At 45.6% G+C, this 13,574-nt stretch overlaps 1 protein-coding gene across 6 annotated transcripts in view; it reads left to right on the forward strand.

The window, feature by feature from the left end:
* The window catches only part of SMC4 (structural maintenance of chromosomes 4), a 238,359-nt gene that overhangs the window by 54,516 nt on the left and 170,269 nt on the right, over positions 1 to 13,574 (forward strand). For all 6 annotated transcript variants that reach the window (XM_033959216.1, XM_033959220.1, XM_033959218.1 and 3 more), the window contains one exon: positions 2,573 to 2,700. In XM_033959216.1, the coding sequence (XP_033815107.1) occupies positions 2,573 to 2,700 (128 nt within the window). The remainder of the gene's footprint in view (positions 1 to 2,572; positions 2,701 to 13,574) is intronic.

A 13,574-nucleotide genomic window follows, 5' to 3' on the forward strand; every position in this document is an offset into this window, starting at 1 on the left:
CCGAGCTCGGGGTAAAGCTATTGGTCTTTGGAAGGATGCCACTTGTTCTCATTGCCAGAATGCCAAGGGCACCCTGGTCCATATGTTCTTGGAATGCCCTCACGTGGCCGTTTGACTTAGGGTTCTCCCCTTTTTGGATGACTTGATTGGGCAACGGGTGCCCCAGGATTATGGCCTGCTGCTGCTGGGGGATCAGGGGGTACTCCTGCAGAAGGGGTTTGCTTTCAAACACAGGAAGTTTCTCTACACTGCAATTTTGCTGACGAGAAAACTTTTGTTACAGCACTGGGTAAGCCAGACGCCAGCCTCCTTTATGCAGTGGATCCAAAGGATGAGGGAGCTTGCCTCCTCTGAGATACATACCTACCATTCCGCTTCTTCCATTGATAAACGCCTTTATGTTTCTCTGTGGAGGGCTTTTGTATCGCAGCCGAGGTGGCTGTATCTACTACATCGCCCCGAGTCTGATTTGCAGAATCTTGGCGACTCGCTAATGTCTCTGTGTTCTTTCGGGCCAGTGTGTGTGTGTTTAGGGGGTGAGTTTGGGGGGGTTTGACTGGGGTGTGACTGGTGAGGTTGGTATGGTATGTCATGCTGGAAGGTATGTGTTGGATGACTGGTAGGCGTGCATGGGATGTGGAGTCCATTTATCCAAAAAGTTAGGCAGCCTTGCTTTGTTCCCCGAGGAGTGTATCCATGTGGTGGACACCAATTTCAAGCTACGACCGGCATTGTTACTGTTGGTTTGTATTATTTCTGCAAAGCATATATTCACTGGGGTTACTGTATTTGTATTCTCATGGTTGAACGTTACTACAGTCCTCCTGGGACTGCCTGTTTTGTTATTTGTTCATTCCTACTGTAGTCTGAGTTTCCTTGTTATGGTGCTAGCTGCTCTTTCAATAAAAATTATTAAAAAAAAAAAAAAAAAAGTAGGAAGATTGTGGATGCCTTTCAAGGGCTCTGCTCAGACAAATGGTAATGGAACCCACGAGGGAAAAAGTGATACTGGATCTGGTGCTCACAAATGGTGAAAGTGTCTCTAATGTCCGAGTGGGGGCCCACGGGAAGTAGTGATCATCATACACTTAGATTCGATATAGCAGCCAAAGTGGAGGATGGGCAAACAAAACTCAAAGTTTTGGATTTCAAACATGCAGACATTAGTAGCATGAATGAGTACCTGAAGAAACAGCTGATTGGATGTGAAAACATTAGTGAAGTGGAAAAACAGTGGTCCAAGTTGAAAGGTGGAATAAAAAGAGCTACTGACCTTTAATGTGAAGAAAATTAAATAAAAATAAGAGAAAAAGGAAACAGATATGTTCTCCAAACTGGTGGCAGAAAAAATAAAGGTGTTTATGAAATATTAAAAAACTCAAGAAGTGGAGTGCAGAAAGGAATATCGAATGAAACTGAAAGAAGTCAAGAGAGAGTCGTCAAAAGCGCAAGCGGAAGAGCAAATGGCTATAAATACAAGGAAGGGAGACATTTTCTCAGGTATATTAGTGAAAGGAAGAAAACAAAAAATAACTTTATAATAATAATAATAATTTTATTTTTCTATACCGCCATAATCTTACGACTTCTAGGCGGTTCACAATAAAGAGAGCTGTACAATCAGCGAATTACAATCTTAACAATCAGCGAACTACAATATAGTATTAACATGTTACAGTGAAGGGGCTGGATGGCCAGCGAATTACAGAATACAAATGGAGAGGAAGACACTGAACAGACAGAGAGTACAGAATACAATTGGAGAGGGAACGCAGAATCAGTATGAAGAGTAATAGTTTTTGAAGGAGGGAGTATTTTGACTAGGAAATAAATCTATTGAACAGAGCAGTCTTAATTACTTTCCGAAAGGCACCGTAAGTCAATCTGGCTGGAATTACAATACTGAAAAGGTATGAACCGCTATGTGGAGAGTGATGAAGAAAAAGCAAATGTGCTAAACAAATATTTCTGTTCGGCGTTCACAGTAGAAAAACATGGAAAAGGACCGCAATTGGTTAGCAAAGTTACACTTGGTGTAGGAATGTGCTGGTGAGGGCATCAATGGGAACTCTACTAACTTGGAACATGAGGGGTCCCTGGTTTAATCCCCCCTTCTGGCAGTGCAGGCTGTGTCTCCCTATTGCACTGTTTTTGTCATTCAGGTTGTAATGTTTCATAACCTGTTTTATAGTTTTCACTGTTGTTGTTTTGCATATGTTAATATGAGCAGGATTGATTTGTTTGGCGGGGAGTTTTCCGTTTCCCCCTCTCTCTTATTTATTATTTTCTGTAGATGTTCCTGGCTGCTTGAAGACTGACTGGAATCTAATGGGCATGCTCCAGGATATCAATCATCTGAAGTTTTCTACAGTGCCTGGCGGCTAAGGATGCATAAAACCCACTGGTCCCGGAATAAAGGGAGTATTTACAAGAAAGATTAGCAAAGATAAGAACACTTCTTTAGAACAAATTTACTGGAGATGACAAAAATGTATTAAACTGTATACTTTTATATTTTGTAATTAATATATATTTCTTTCTGAAGTACTGCAAATGTTTGCTTCTTTTGCAGCTAAACAGAGTTAAAATGGTAGAAAAAGAAAAGGATGCTCTGGAAGGAGAGAAAAATAAAGCTATTGAATTTCTTACCTTGGAAAATGAAATTTTTAAAAATAGAAATCATATCTGTCAATATTATATGTAAGTAAAACTTAGCTCTTTTTATGAATCATCCATCATAAATGGGAATAAAACTTTTCAGTTGAAACAGCCTACTGTTTTGTTTCAGATGCACTTAAAGAATGTGAATTACTTTATGGGCTTCTGATCATTCGCAAGAAAAGAAGAATATTTGAAACTCTTTGTGCTTGCGCAAGAATTTTATATGAGGCTGCACATTAATTGTGGTTAACTCAGCGATTAACATTTTAATTATTAATCGTGATTAGTAATTAAAGAAAAGCAGCCAACTTTCACATGGTTGGTTGGTCTGGCATCTCATCTCTCCCCCTCCCTCATCAGGCCTTTCCCTCTGACCTGGAGTCCCTCTGAAAACAGGAAGTTGCTTCAGAAGCAAAGGCCTGTCACAGTCCTCAGGCAGCCCTTCTGTAGGGCTGAAGACTGCATTTAAAGATAGGTTTGATAAATGTTAGGTCGAGGGTGGGGGAGATGAACAGTTGGGCCTTGAGGAAGGGATGGGTAGGCAGCTGAGTTGGATCCGGGGGGTGGGAGGGAGAAAGCATGATGGGATAAAGGAGAATATGCTTGGAGGCCTTCCCTCCTTTTTTGTGCTCGGGCATCCTCCGAAGCTGCAGTACCTTTTTAACGGCTGGTGGAGTAGCTGAATCCCTTTCAGGTGAAGAAATCTGCTGCCTGAGTTTCCCTCTTCCTTCTCATTCTTCCTTAGGAGTAAGGAAGTCTGTGGCATGCTTCTAGCCCAGGTAGTTGTACTCCCTAAGCATGCTCAGCTTGTGCGTGTACTGAGCATACTCGGAGTGCTGACATTGGCGGCTGGAGGCATCCTGCTGACTTCCTTGCTGTTGAGGCAGCTTTGGCAGTGAATTTCTTTGACTGGTGGGGCTTCGGCATTCCCACCAGCAAAAGTATACTATCTAATGTGGGGAGGAGAGAAGATCAATGAGTGCTCCTCCTCCATAGACTTCTGGTTATGCCTAAGGTGACCATACGTCCCGTTTTCAACGGGGCAGTCCCGTTATTGGACAGATCGTCCTGTTGTCCCGAGCCACCGCTTCCCATTTTCAGGGACAGCGTCCCGAAGCTGTGCGCGGGGACAAGGGGACGGTCGGTCCAGCGCCAAACCCCCGTTGTGTTCTCTGTGCCTGCTTGCCGCCATGTTCTCCGCACCCTAATTCTTCTCCTGCTGTCGATGTTCCTTCCTAGGCTGATTCCAGAATTCAAATTGAACCCACGCTCTGGGGCTCTAACGTGTGCATGCCAGCTTCCCTTCTCTTTCCTCCGAAACCAGAAGTTACGTCCCGAGAGGGGGGAGGGGAGGAATAGAGAAGGGAAGCTGGCATGCACACATTCGAGCCTCGGAGCAGGAGTTCACTACGTGCAGCGACGGAGGGAAGCTAAAGAAGACACGGAGGAAAGCTACAACTTGCTTCGGGCCTTCCTTGCTGCCGGGTCCGACTCCTGCCTACTTTCTGTTTCAGCGAAGGCAGGACCTGGCAACGAGGAAGGACCGAAGCAAGGAAGAGCAGCAAGTTATAAGCTTCCCTCCATCACTGACCTATGGAAGATAGGTCAGCGATGGAGGGAAGCTTGCGACTCTGCCTTTGGGAGGGATGGGAAAAGAAATGATGCTGCTGCATCCAAGGGGGGGAGGGAGGAATAGAAAAGCTGCTGCACCCAAGGGGGGGGGGAGGGAGGAATAGAATAGCTGCTGCACCCAAAGGGGGGAGGGGGGAAGAGAAAAGCTGCTGCTGCTGCAACCAAAGGGGGTGAGAGGGGAAGAGAAAAGCTGCTGCTGCTGCACCCAATTGGGGAGGGGATAGGGGAAGAGAAGTGCTACTGCTGCACCCAATTGGGGAGGGGATAGGAGAAGGGAAGTGCTGTTGCTGCACCCAATTGGAGAGAGAGAGGGGAGAAGGAAGAACAGGGAAGGGAGAGGAGAGGAAAGAGATGCCAAGACCATGGGAGGGAGGGAAAGGAAAGGGGCTACCAGACCATGGAGGGGGAGGAAAGATGTCAGGGTATATGGAGGAAGGGGGAGGAGACAGATGCCAGACCAGGAGAAAGGAAGAAGAGATGCCAGATAATGGAGTGGGGGGGAAGGAAAGAGAGGAGAGAGATGTGAAGGAGATAGAGATGTCAGACCATGGGGTGGAGTGGGAAGGAAGGAAAGGAGAAGAGAGAGATGCCAGAGCATAGGGGAGGGGGTGGAGACAAAGGCTGGAAAGCAGTGAAGGGGACATAGGAAACACCGAAGACACTAAGGATATAGGAAGGGGCACTAAGGACATAGGAAGGAGGCACTGAGGGCATAGGAAGGAAGGAGGGAGGGAATAGAAAGGGACAACTGTTGGGCCTGAATGCAGAAAGAAAGAAATGAAAGAAAGGATGCACAGTCAGAAGGAAACGCAACAAGAGACTCATGAAATCACCAGATAGCAATGGTAGGAAAAATGATTTTATTTTCAATTTAGTTATCAAAATGTGTCTGTTTTGAGAATTTATATCTGTACTATATTTGTCTATTTTTCTATAGTTACTGAGGTGACATTGCATATTTTAAAGTCATCTGCCTTGACATCTTTGAAAACCCCCAAATATAAATGATAATTAACATTTTCTCTGCGTATAGTATGCTTTGTGGTTTTTAAAAAATTTTATAGTTACCATTCTGAATTAATAAGATGTTATGTGTACATGAAAAATGAATGGAAGAAATTGGGGGCGGGGCTAGGGTGAGATTGGGGGCGGGACTGAATATTAATAGATGTCCCGTTTTGATGAAAAAATAAATGGTCACGTTAGTTATGCCCCACCTTTAATCATTCTGGACAAGCGGGTAATTTACCTATAGTTGTGAGCCTTGCAGAAGGAATCCACTACAGATTTTCTCTGTATCCCTCCTATTTCACAGAGGACTCTGCTGTCACCTACAGTGTTTTTCCTTCTGTACACGAGCTCTGTGAGCGCTACCTTTTTTGTCTTTATTTTTGGCTATTTTCTTCAGTTTTTGGTGCTAAGAGCTTCCTGGTTCAACTCCACCTTTGAAGAGAAGCAAACTGCAGTCTGCAGCTCACAGACCAATCCCTTGTGGTACCTATTAGCCAGCCTGCAGAAGCATTTTTGGAGTTCAGAGAGTTCCTATTTAGCTGTCTCACCTACTGCTTTCAGGGGTTTGAACGCAGTCATCTGTAGGAGGCTGTGGTATCTCACAGGGTGTCAGCTATGTTTTACTTCCTCCCTTTATTTTTGCATGTCGCAGTTTGCAGGGGTGGAGGCTTGTTCAGACGGCAGTCTGGCTGGTAGCCGCAGAAAGGAAAACCAAAGAAAAACTGCGTATTGATTGCAGTTAATGTTACCACTTTAAACAACCAAGGGACCCGACACGGTCTACGTTTTGGTTAACACGCCTTCATCAGGGGTCCTAGGTTGATAAGGTATCAAATTAAACCACAAACAAAAGTAAACATGAGCCTGTATAAATCAGAGATAAATGCTGATACAAAGTCTCTGTGTGAACTTGCTACAAAGGCCGCAAATTCAGCACTGGAAGGATGCTTTCTCTGAGGCAGTGATCTCTTCTCCTTGATCCACCTACATTTGGAGCTGAGGCAGACTGCAACACATTGCCAGCACAGGTCACAGTGAATAAGGCTGTTATAGCCTTTGATTGGGGTTGGAGGGGTGGGTGGCTGAAAATCTGATTTTGAGAGGTTCATGTATGTTCCCCTGTGTTCTCTCATCTCTAAAATGCTAAAATCATGAGTGGGGGTGTTTTTTTTTTGTGCCAAAATGCTGGCAGTGGCCATCTTGGATTTTTCCCCTTTTTTTATTTTCTTCATATTTCTCCAAAAGCTTCAAAACTGGTAGGCATGGAGTCCTCAGGCTTTTTTGTCCCTATTTCATTCGAGGATTACCCAAGTTGCACACCCAAAGAGCATCATTATGCCATTTGACATGCAGCTCGTGAAGGGGTGGCGGGAGCTTTTGGCTTAGCCTCTTCTTTGCACTCTAGGGTCGAGGAAGGACGGGAAGCCCCCTGGTTCGGGCCATTTTCTTTACTGGCCCGTGGAACAGTGGTCGTCCTGTGCGGAGTGGCGCAGAGGCCACAAAGTGCAAGCTGGAGTCATCCTTTGGAGATTCAGCTGTGCCTAGTACGGCTTTCCCCCCAGAATTTGTTAATTTTATGTGGTAAGCATTTCAGGAGAGCCATCTTACGGAGAAGTCTTGGCAACACTTTGGACACCGCAAGATGGGGCAGAGGTATCCAGGGTGCCTCTGCTTTTCTAACTGCAGCTAGCCAGGATTTGAAACACCTTTCTGAGGGTGATACTGGAGATGATGCTTCTCTTACTATGCCATTGTTGTCTCAGGATGCTTGCTCCTTGTCAGAGGATGCAGGGGCGCAGTTTGGTGCTTTAGAGCCTATGATGATCCCGGGGATGATCCCACGGTTCTACGCTTATTTAAACCTTCTGCTCCACTGGACATGATCACCAATTCACTTCGGGAGATAAATTTGGATTTCCAGCAGGTCCCTTCTACTTGCTCTGCTATTATGAGTGGTGTGAGATCTCAGTCTTCTACATTTCTCTGGTGTCCTGACATTAATATTTTGGTCACAGCACATTGGGATTCTCCAAAGGGGTCCCCTAAGGTAGCAAGGACTGTGTCTCAGCTGTACCCTAACCTATGGCACCAGTTATTTGCACAATCTAAGGTGGATTCCTTGATAGTGCAGGTTACTAAATGCACCTCACTTCTGTGCAAAGGTGTAGTGGTTTTAAAGGATCACCAAGTGGGTGTGGTTTTCAAGATGCTTTTTGAGTTTTTTGTGTTTTATGAAGCTCCTTGTGTGGCATTTTTTGTAATTGTGCCTGCCATACCAGGATACAGACGCGGGAGCACGAAAGCGACGATCCGGTGCCCCAGCTGTTTGTTAGGAGTGGATTATGTGGCTAATGCTCTATACCAGTGATTCCCAACCCTGTCCTGGAGGAACACCAGGCCAATCGGGTTTTCAGGCTAGCCCTAATGAATATGCATGAGAGAGATTTGCATATGATGGAAGTGATAGGCATGCAAATTTGCTTCATGCATATTCATTAGGGCTAGCCTGAAAACCCAATTGGCCTGGTGTTCCTCCAGGACAGGGTTGGGAACCACTGCTCTATACGACATTAGGGTCGTGAGCAAGGCTTCGGCTTATTTAATCTCCTCCTGCATTATGCTCTGGATGAGACAATGGGCTGGAGATTCTACCTCCCAAGTTACCCTCATCAGACTCCCTTTCAAAGGACAGCTATTGTTTGGGAAGGATCTGGACGATCTTATGACAAGTGTGGTTGATCGTTGTCAGAAATTTTTGCTCAATAGCAGACACAGAACCTGTAAGGCTCAGGGTTCTCTAATTTTCGTGGCTCCAGTCATTCGGTAGTACACAGGGGCCATGTCCAGAGACCCTACCAGGGTTACAGACAGGTTTGCTTATGATATTTAAGAGTCCCAGCCTATTTTTGCTTATTTTCATAAGGCTACTTCTTTTATTTCCCTCCTATTGTTTTTTACCATAATCGTCCTTCTTTCTATCATTATTATTGTATTTCATTACCCTGCCTTTCCCTTTCTTTCCTTTTCTGTTTATTCTGTTAGTCGTTAATTTAATATGTTTTGTTCAGTGTCCATCTGTCTTTTATAACCCCTGTATTATCTGTAAATTGAATGATTTGTTCATCGCTTAGATATTTGAGTAAGCGATTAATCAAATACTTATTAAACTTGAAACTTGATCCAGGCGCAACCACGTTCCTTAAATCTATGAAGCCGACAACGGTCTTGGCCTATGCTAAAACATGGGAGCCTTTTTTTTTTTTTTTTTTTTAATTATTGGTGCGCCCAGGAAAAGGTGGAGCCGTTTTCGGCTCTGATATCAGTGGTGTTGGCTTTTCTCCAAGCCAACCTTGACAAGGGGCTTACAGTGCCTTCCCTTTGGGTCCAAATAGCAAGGCTGTCTTGTTTCAGAGCTTCAAGATCACAGATCTACGCTGGCATTTCATCTGGACATAGTCAGATTTCTGAAGGGTGCATCCATTCGTGAGATCTTAGTGGTTTTGCAAGGTCTTATCCAGACTCCTTATAAGCTGCTGAAGAAAGTGTGTCTGATGGATCTCACACTCAAAATGATTTTTCTAGTGGCTGTGACTTCATCAAGACAGGTCTTGGAGCTCCAGGCTCTTTTCCTGTAGGGAGGCTTTTTCTTAGGATTACTGACACAGGAGTCCATTCATTTTTCCCTGCTGAATGTGGGTTTTGCCATTTCAGGTCAATTAGAAAGTCTGATTGCCAGTGTTCTAGTCCCTGGGTTTCAGGAAGCTGAACTGGATTCTGAAGAAACTGGATGTGAGAAGAGTTTCTTCAATACCTATAGGTTTCAATGAGTTTAGGCTCTCTGCCCATCTTTTTGTTCTGACCAATCCAGCTAGGTGAGGTGCGCCAGCTTACAAAGCCATAATTTCCAGGTAGATCTGTAAGGTCATTTTGTCAGTGTATGGGGTAAACGGTCCCCTGATTCCTTTAAGGCGCATTCTACCAGAAATATGGCTTCATTGTGTGCCAATGCTATGGCAGTCTTTGCTGTTGAAATATGTAGGGTGGCGTCTTGGTCCATTCCAAGCCCCTTCATCAGATCTTCTCTCAGTGTGGGACGCCTCAGATAGACCTCTGCGGCTACCCACAACTTCAAACTGCCTCAATTCTGCTACAGGATCTACACTCCTCATCGCCTCGAGGCAGATGCCTTTCTTCTGGACTGGGGGAATCTCTTTCTATATGCGTTTCCTCCGTTTCCTCTCATTCAAAAGACTCTGGTCAAGCTGAAGTCAGAACATGCCACCATGATTCTGATAGCTCCTCGGTGGCCCAGACAGCCTTGGTACTCCCTTCTACTTCAACTCAGCAACAGGGAGCCAGTTCTTCTTCCAGTGTTTCCTTCACTGCTTACTCAGCATCAAGGATCTCTGCTCCATCCCAACCTGCAGTCTCTCCACCTGACAGCTTGGTTCCTCTCAACGTAACTCCTCTCCAGTTTTCCAAAGCGGTGAGGGATGTGTTGGAGGCTTCCAGGAAGCCTGCTACTAGACAATGCTACTCCCAAAAATGGACTAGATTTTCTACCTGGTGTGTTTCTCATCGTAAGGAGCCTCAACGAGCCTCCCTATCTTCTGTATTGGACTATCTTCTACACCTGTCTCATTCTGGCCTCAAGTCTACATCGATCAGAGTCCATCTGAGTGCAATTGCGGCTTTCCATCAGCCTCTGCAAAGGAAACCTCTCTCTGCTCATCCTGTGGTTTCCAGATTTATGAAAGGACTTTTCCACGTCAATCCTCCTCTCAAACCTCCTCCAGTGGTTTGGGATCTCAATATTGTCCTTTCTCAACTTATGAAGCCTCCTTTTGAGGCTCTCAACAAGGCTCCACTGAAGTTTCTCACTTGGAAAGTGGTTTTTCTTGTTGCCCTCACTTCCGCCCGCAGAGTCAGTGAGCTTCAGGCCTTAGTGGCGGATCCACCTTTCACAGTATTCCATCATGACAAGGTGGTCCTTCGCACTCATCCGAAATTCCTGCCTAAAGTGGTCTCTGAATTTCATCTCAACCAATCCATAGTTTTTCCTGTGTTTTTTCCAAAGCCTCATTCTCATCCTGGAGAATCAGCTCTTCACACTCTGGACTGTAAACGTGCTTTGGCTTTCTACCTGGGTCACACCAAACCACACAGATCTGCTCCTCAACTTTTCGTCTCCTTTGATCCGAACAAGTTGGGACACCCTATCTCTAAGCGTACCATCTCCAACTGGATGGTGGCTTGCATCTCTTTCTGCTATGCCCAGGCTGGATTACCCCTTCCCTGTAAAGTCATAGCCCATAAGGTCAGAGCAATGGCGGCCTCTGTATCCTTCCTCAGATCGACTCCGATTGAGGAGATTTGTAAGGCTGCCACTTGGTCCTCGGTTCATACCTTCACCTCTCACTATTGTCTGGATACTTTCTCCAGACGGGATGGACAGTTTGGCCAAACAGTATTACAAAATTTATTCTCCTAAGTTGCCAACTCTCCCACCATCCCATTGATGTTAGCTTGGAGGTCACCCACTAGTGAGAATACCTGCCTGCTTGTCCTGGGATAAAGCAATGTTACTTACCGTAACAGTTGTTATCCAGGGACAGCAGGCAGCTATTCTCACATCCCACCCACCTCCCCTGGGTTGGCTTCTCTGCTAGCTATCTGAACTGAGGAGACACGCCCAGTGCATCGGGTGGGAAGGCACTCGCGCATGTGCGGTGCGGGCATCTCGAAACTTCTGGAGTTTCTTCAAGCAAGAATGCTTGTGAGACATCCGCATCGGGGCTCTGTCGGATGACATCACCCACTAGTGAGAATAGCTGCCTGCTGTCTCTGGATAACAACTGTTACGGTAAGTAACATTGCTATATAGAAGTTATATCTGTGAAATTGTATAATGTTATCATCAATAATTAACTATTAATTGATAGTTTTATGAACAATCAGATATAAGTAATTAATTTATTATTTTAGGAACAATATTAAAGATTTAACTTGTATCTATAATAATAAAACGCTAAGCGTGCATGCGCACTCGCGCCGCGTGTTCCCTGATCTGACAACAGAACAGTCCCGGTCCGACAAACCTCACTGCCCTGTAGCAGCAAATCTAAATTACCTTCTTACAGCAGCTGGAGTATTGAAGCTGCTGTAAGAAAGTAATTTAGATTTGCGGCTACAGGGCAGGGAGGTTTGTCGGACCGGGCCTGTTGTCAGTCGGTCGGAGGAAGCGCCACAAAGGTAAGGGGACCTGGCCGGCTGTGCACCCCCCCCTATGGCTGCACCCAGGGTGGACCGTCCTCCTCGCCCCCCCCCCTTGGTACGCCACTGCCGATCGCAGCACACAGCCAATTGGAACGGAAGTCTTCCCGATGTCAGCGCTGACATCGGAGGGAGGGAGGGCTTTGCTTAAGCCCTCCCTCCGACGTCAGCGCTGACATCGTGGAAGACTGTTCCAATTGGCTATGTGCTGTGGCAGGGCAGGTAGGGAGAAGACTAGCCTCGCATCCATCCCCGCAGGAACCCCACGATCCTCGGAGGCGTCCCCACGGGATCCCCGCGATCCTAGGGGGCGTCCCCACGGGATCCTCACGACCCTAGGGGGCATCCCCATGGGATCCCCGCGACCCGAAGGGGGAACCCGCGGGATCCCCGTCGTCCTTGTTCCCGTGCAGCTCTCTAGTCCAAACAGTCAAAATGATGATCCTGCCTGTGGTTTGTTACCAAATGGGTATTTTGCCAATTTATTTTCAGGGGTCATTTTATAAGAAATTGAATAGTATTCTTATCAAGTTTGTTTGGATGGGCAAAACTGGTAGAATTGCTCTAGTATCTCTACAAAAACCGATTATGGAGGGAGGGGTAAATTTTCCAAATTTTTATAGGTATCATCAGGCCTATATTCTGCGTCAGAGTATGTATTGGATCCTGCCTGACCTCATGGAGCATTATCCAAATTGGTTAATTTTGGAGTGGAAAATTATGTCCCCAATGCATTTGTCTCATGTTTTGGACATTAAGTTACCTAATTACGCTAAGGATAATTATATTATTTTAAATTCTTGGAAGACCTTGAGATATATTAATAAGCTAACTGAAATTCCTATAGAACAGTCTTTGTGTCAATCCCTATGGCTAAATTCCAAGGTACAAATAGGCGGCTCTAAAATTGCCTGGAAGGATTGGATGCAGGTTGGCATAAGAACATTAGAAGATGTTATTTTAAATGGAAAATTGCTTGACTTTTCACGGTTGCAACAATCTTTTGGTCTCTCAAAATTTCAATTTTATAAATGGTTGCAGCTGAAGTAAGCTATTCAGAAACAGTTCCCTGATTGGCATAATTTTAAAAATTACTACAGCTTGCAACTCCTCTGTTTTCAGACAGATATGCTTGGGCATCAAGCTTCCAGATGGTATAAATTATTATCCCAGGACAAGCAGGCAGCATATTCTTGACTGATGGGTGACGGCACCGACGGAGCCCCAGTACGGACAATTTTAGAGTGATTGCACTCTAAGAACTTGGAAAGTTCTAGCAGGCCGCACCGCACAAGCACGAGTGCCTTCCCGCCCGACGGAGGCGCGCGGTCCCCAGTTTCTTAGTTTCCGCGGAGCTAAGAAGACGCGTCCTTTTCAATGGCTGTTGAAAAGAATTTTTCTATCGACTTCCCGCTCGCGTAAACCTTCAGGAAATCTTATTTCCTTTTTTTCTTTTGTTCTTTTTTTGATTTAAAAAAAAAAAAAAAAAAAAACTTTACTTTTTTTCGGTTCGCCCCGGCGGGGCCTGTTGCCACCATCGAGGCCTCGGCCTTCGATTTGGCAGAAGCCGTTTTTACGTTCATGCCCCCCCAACTGCTACTATGCACAATCAAGTTGCGATGTACTACGTCAACAAACAGGGTGGGACAGGCTCTCGCCTTTTGTGTCATGAAGCCCAGAGGATTTGGTCTTGGGCCACAGATCACCAATTATTCCTGAAAGCTATCTACATTCAGGGAGAGCAGAATTCCTTAGCGGACAATCTCAGCAGAATTCTCCAGCCTCACGAGTGGACTCTCGACCCTTTGACTCTACAGTCCGTCTTCGCTCAATGGGGCACTCCTCAGATAGACCTCTTTGCAGCTCCTCACAATCACCAGCTGCCCCTCTTCTGCTCCAGACTCTACTCTCCTCACCGTCTGGCAGCGGATGCATTTCTCCTAGATTGGTCCAATCTGTTCCTATATGCTTTCCCTCCTCTGCCTCTCATGTTACGA

This window comes from Geotrypetes seraphini, chromosome 9 (genome assembly GCF_902459505.1).
Source record: "Geotrypetes seraphini chromosome 9, aGeoSer1.1, whole genome shotgun sequence".
Taxonomy (NCBI): Eukaryota; Metazoa; Chordata; class Amphibia; order Gymnophiona; family Dermophiidae; genus Geotrypetes; species Geotrypetes seraphini.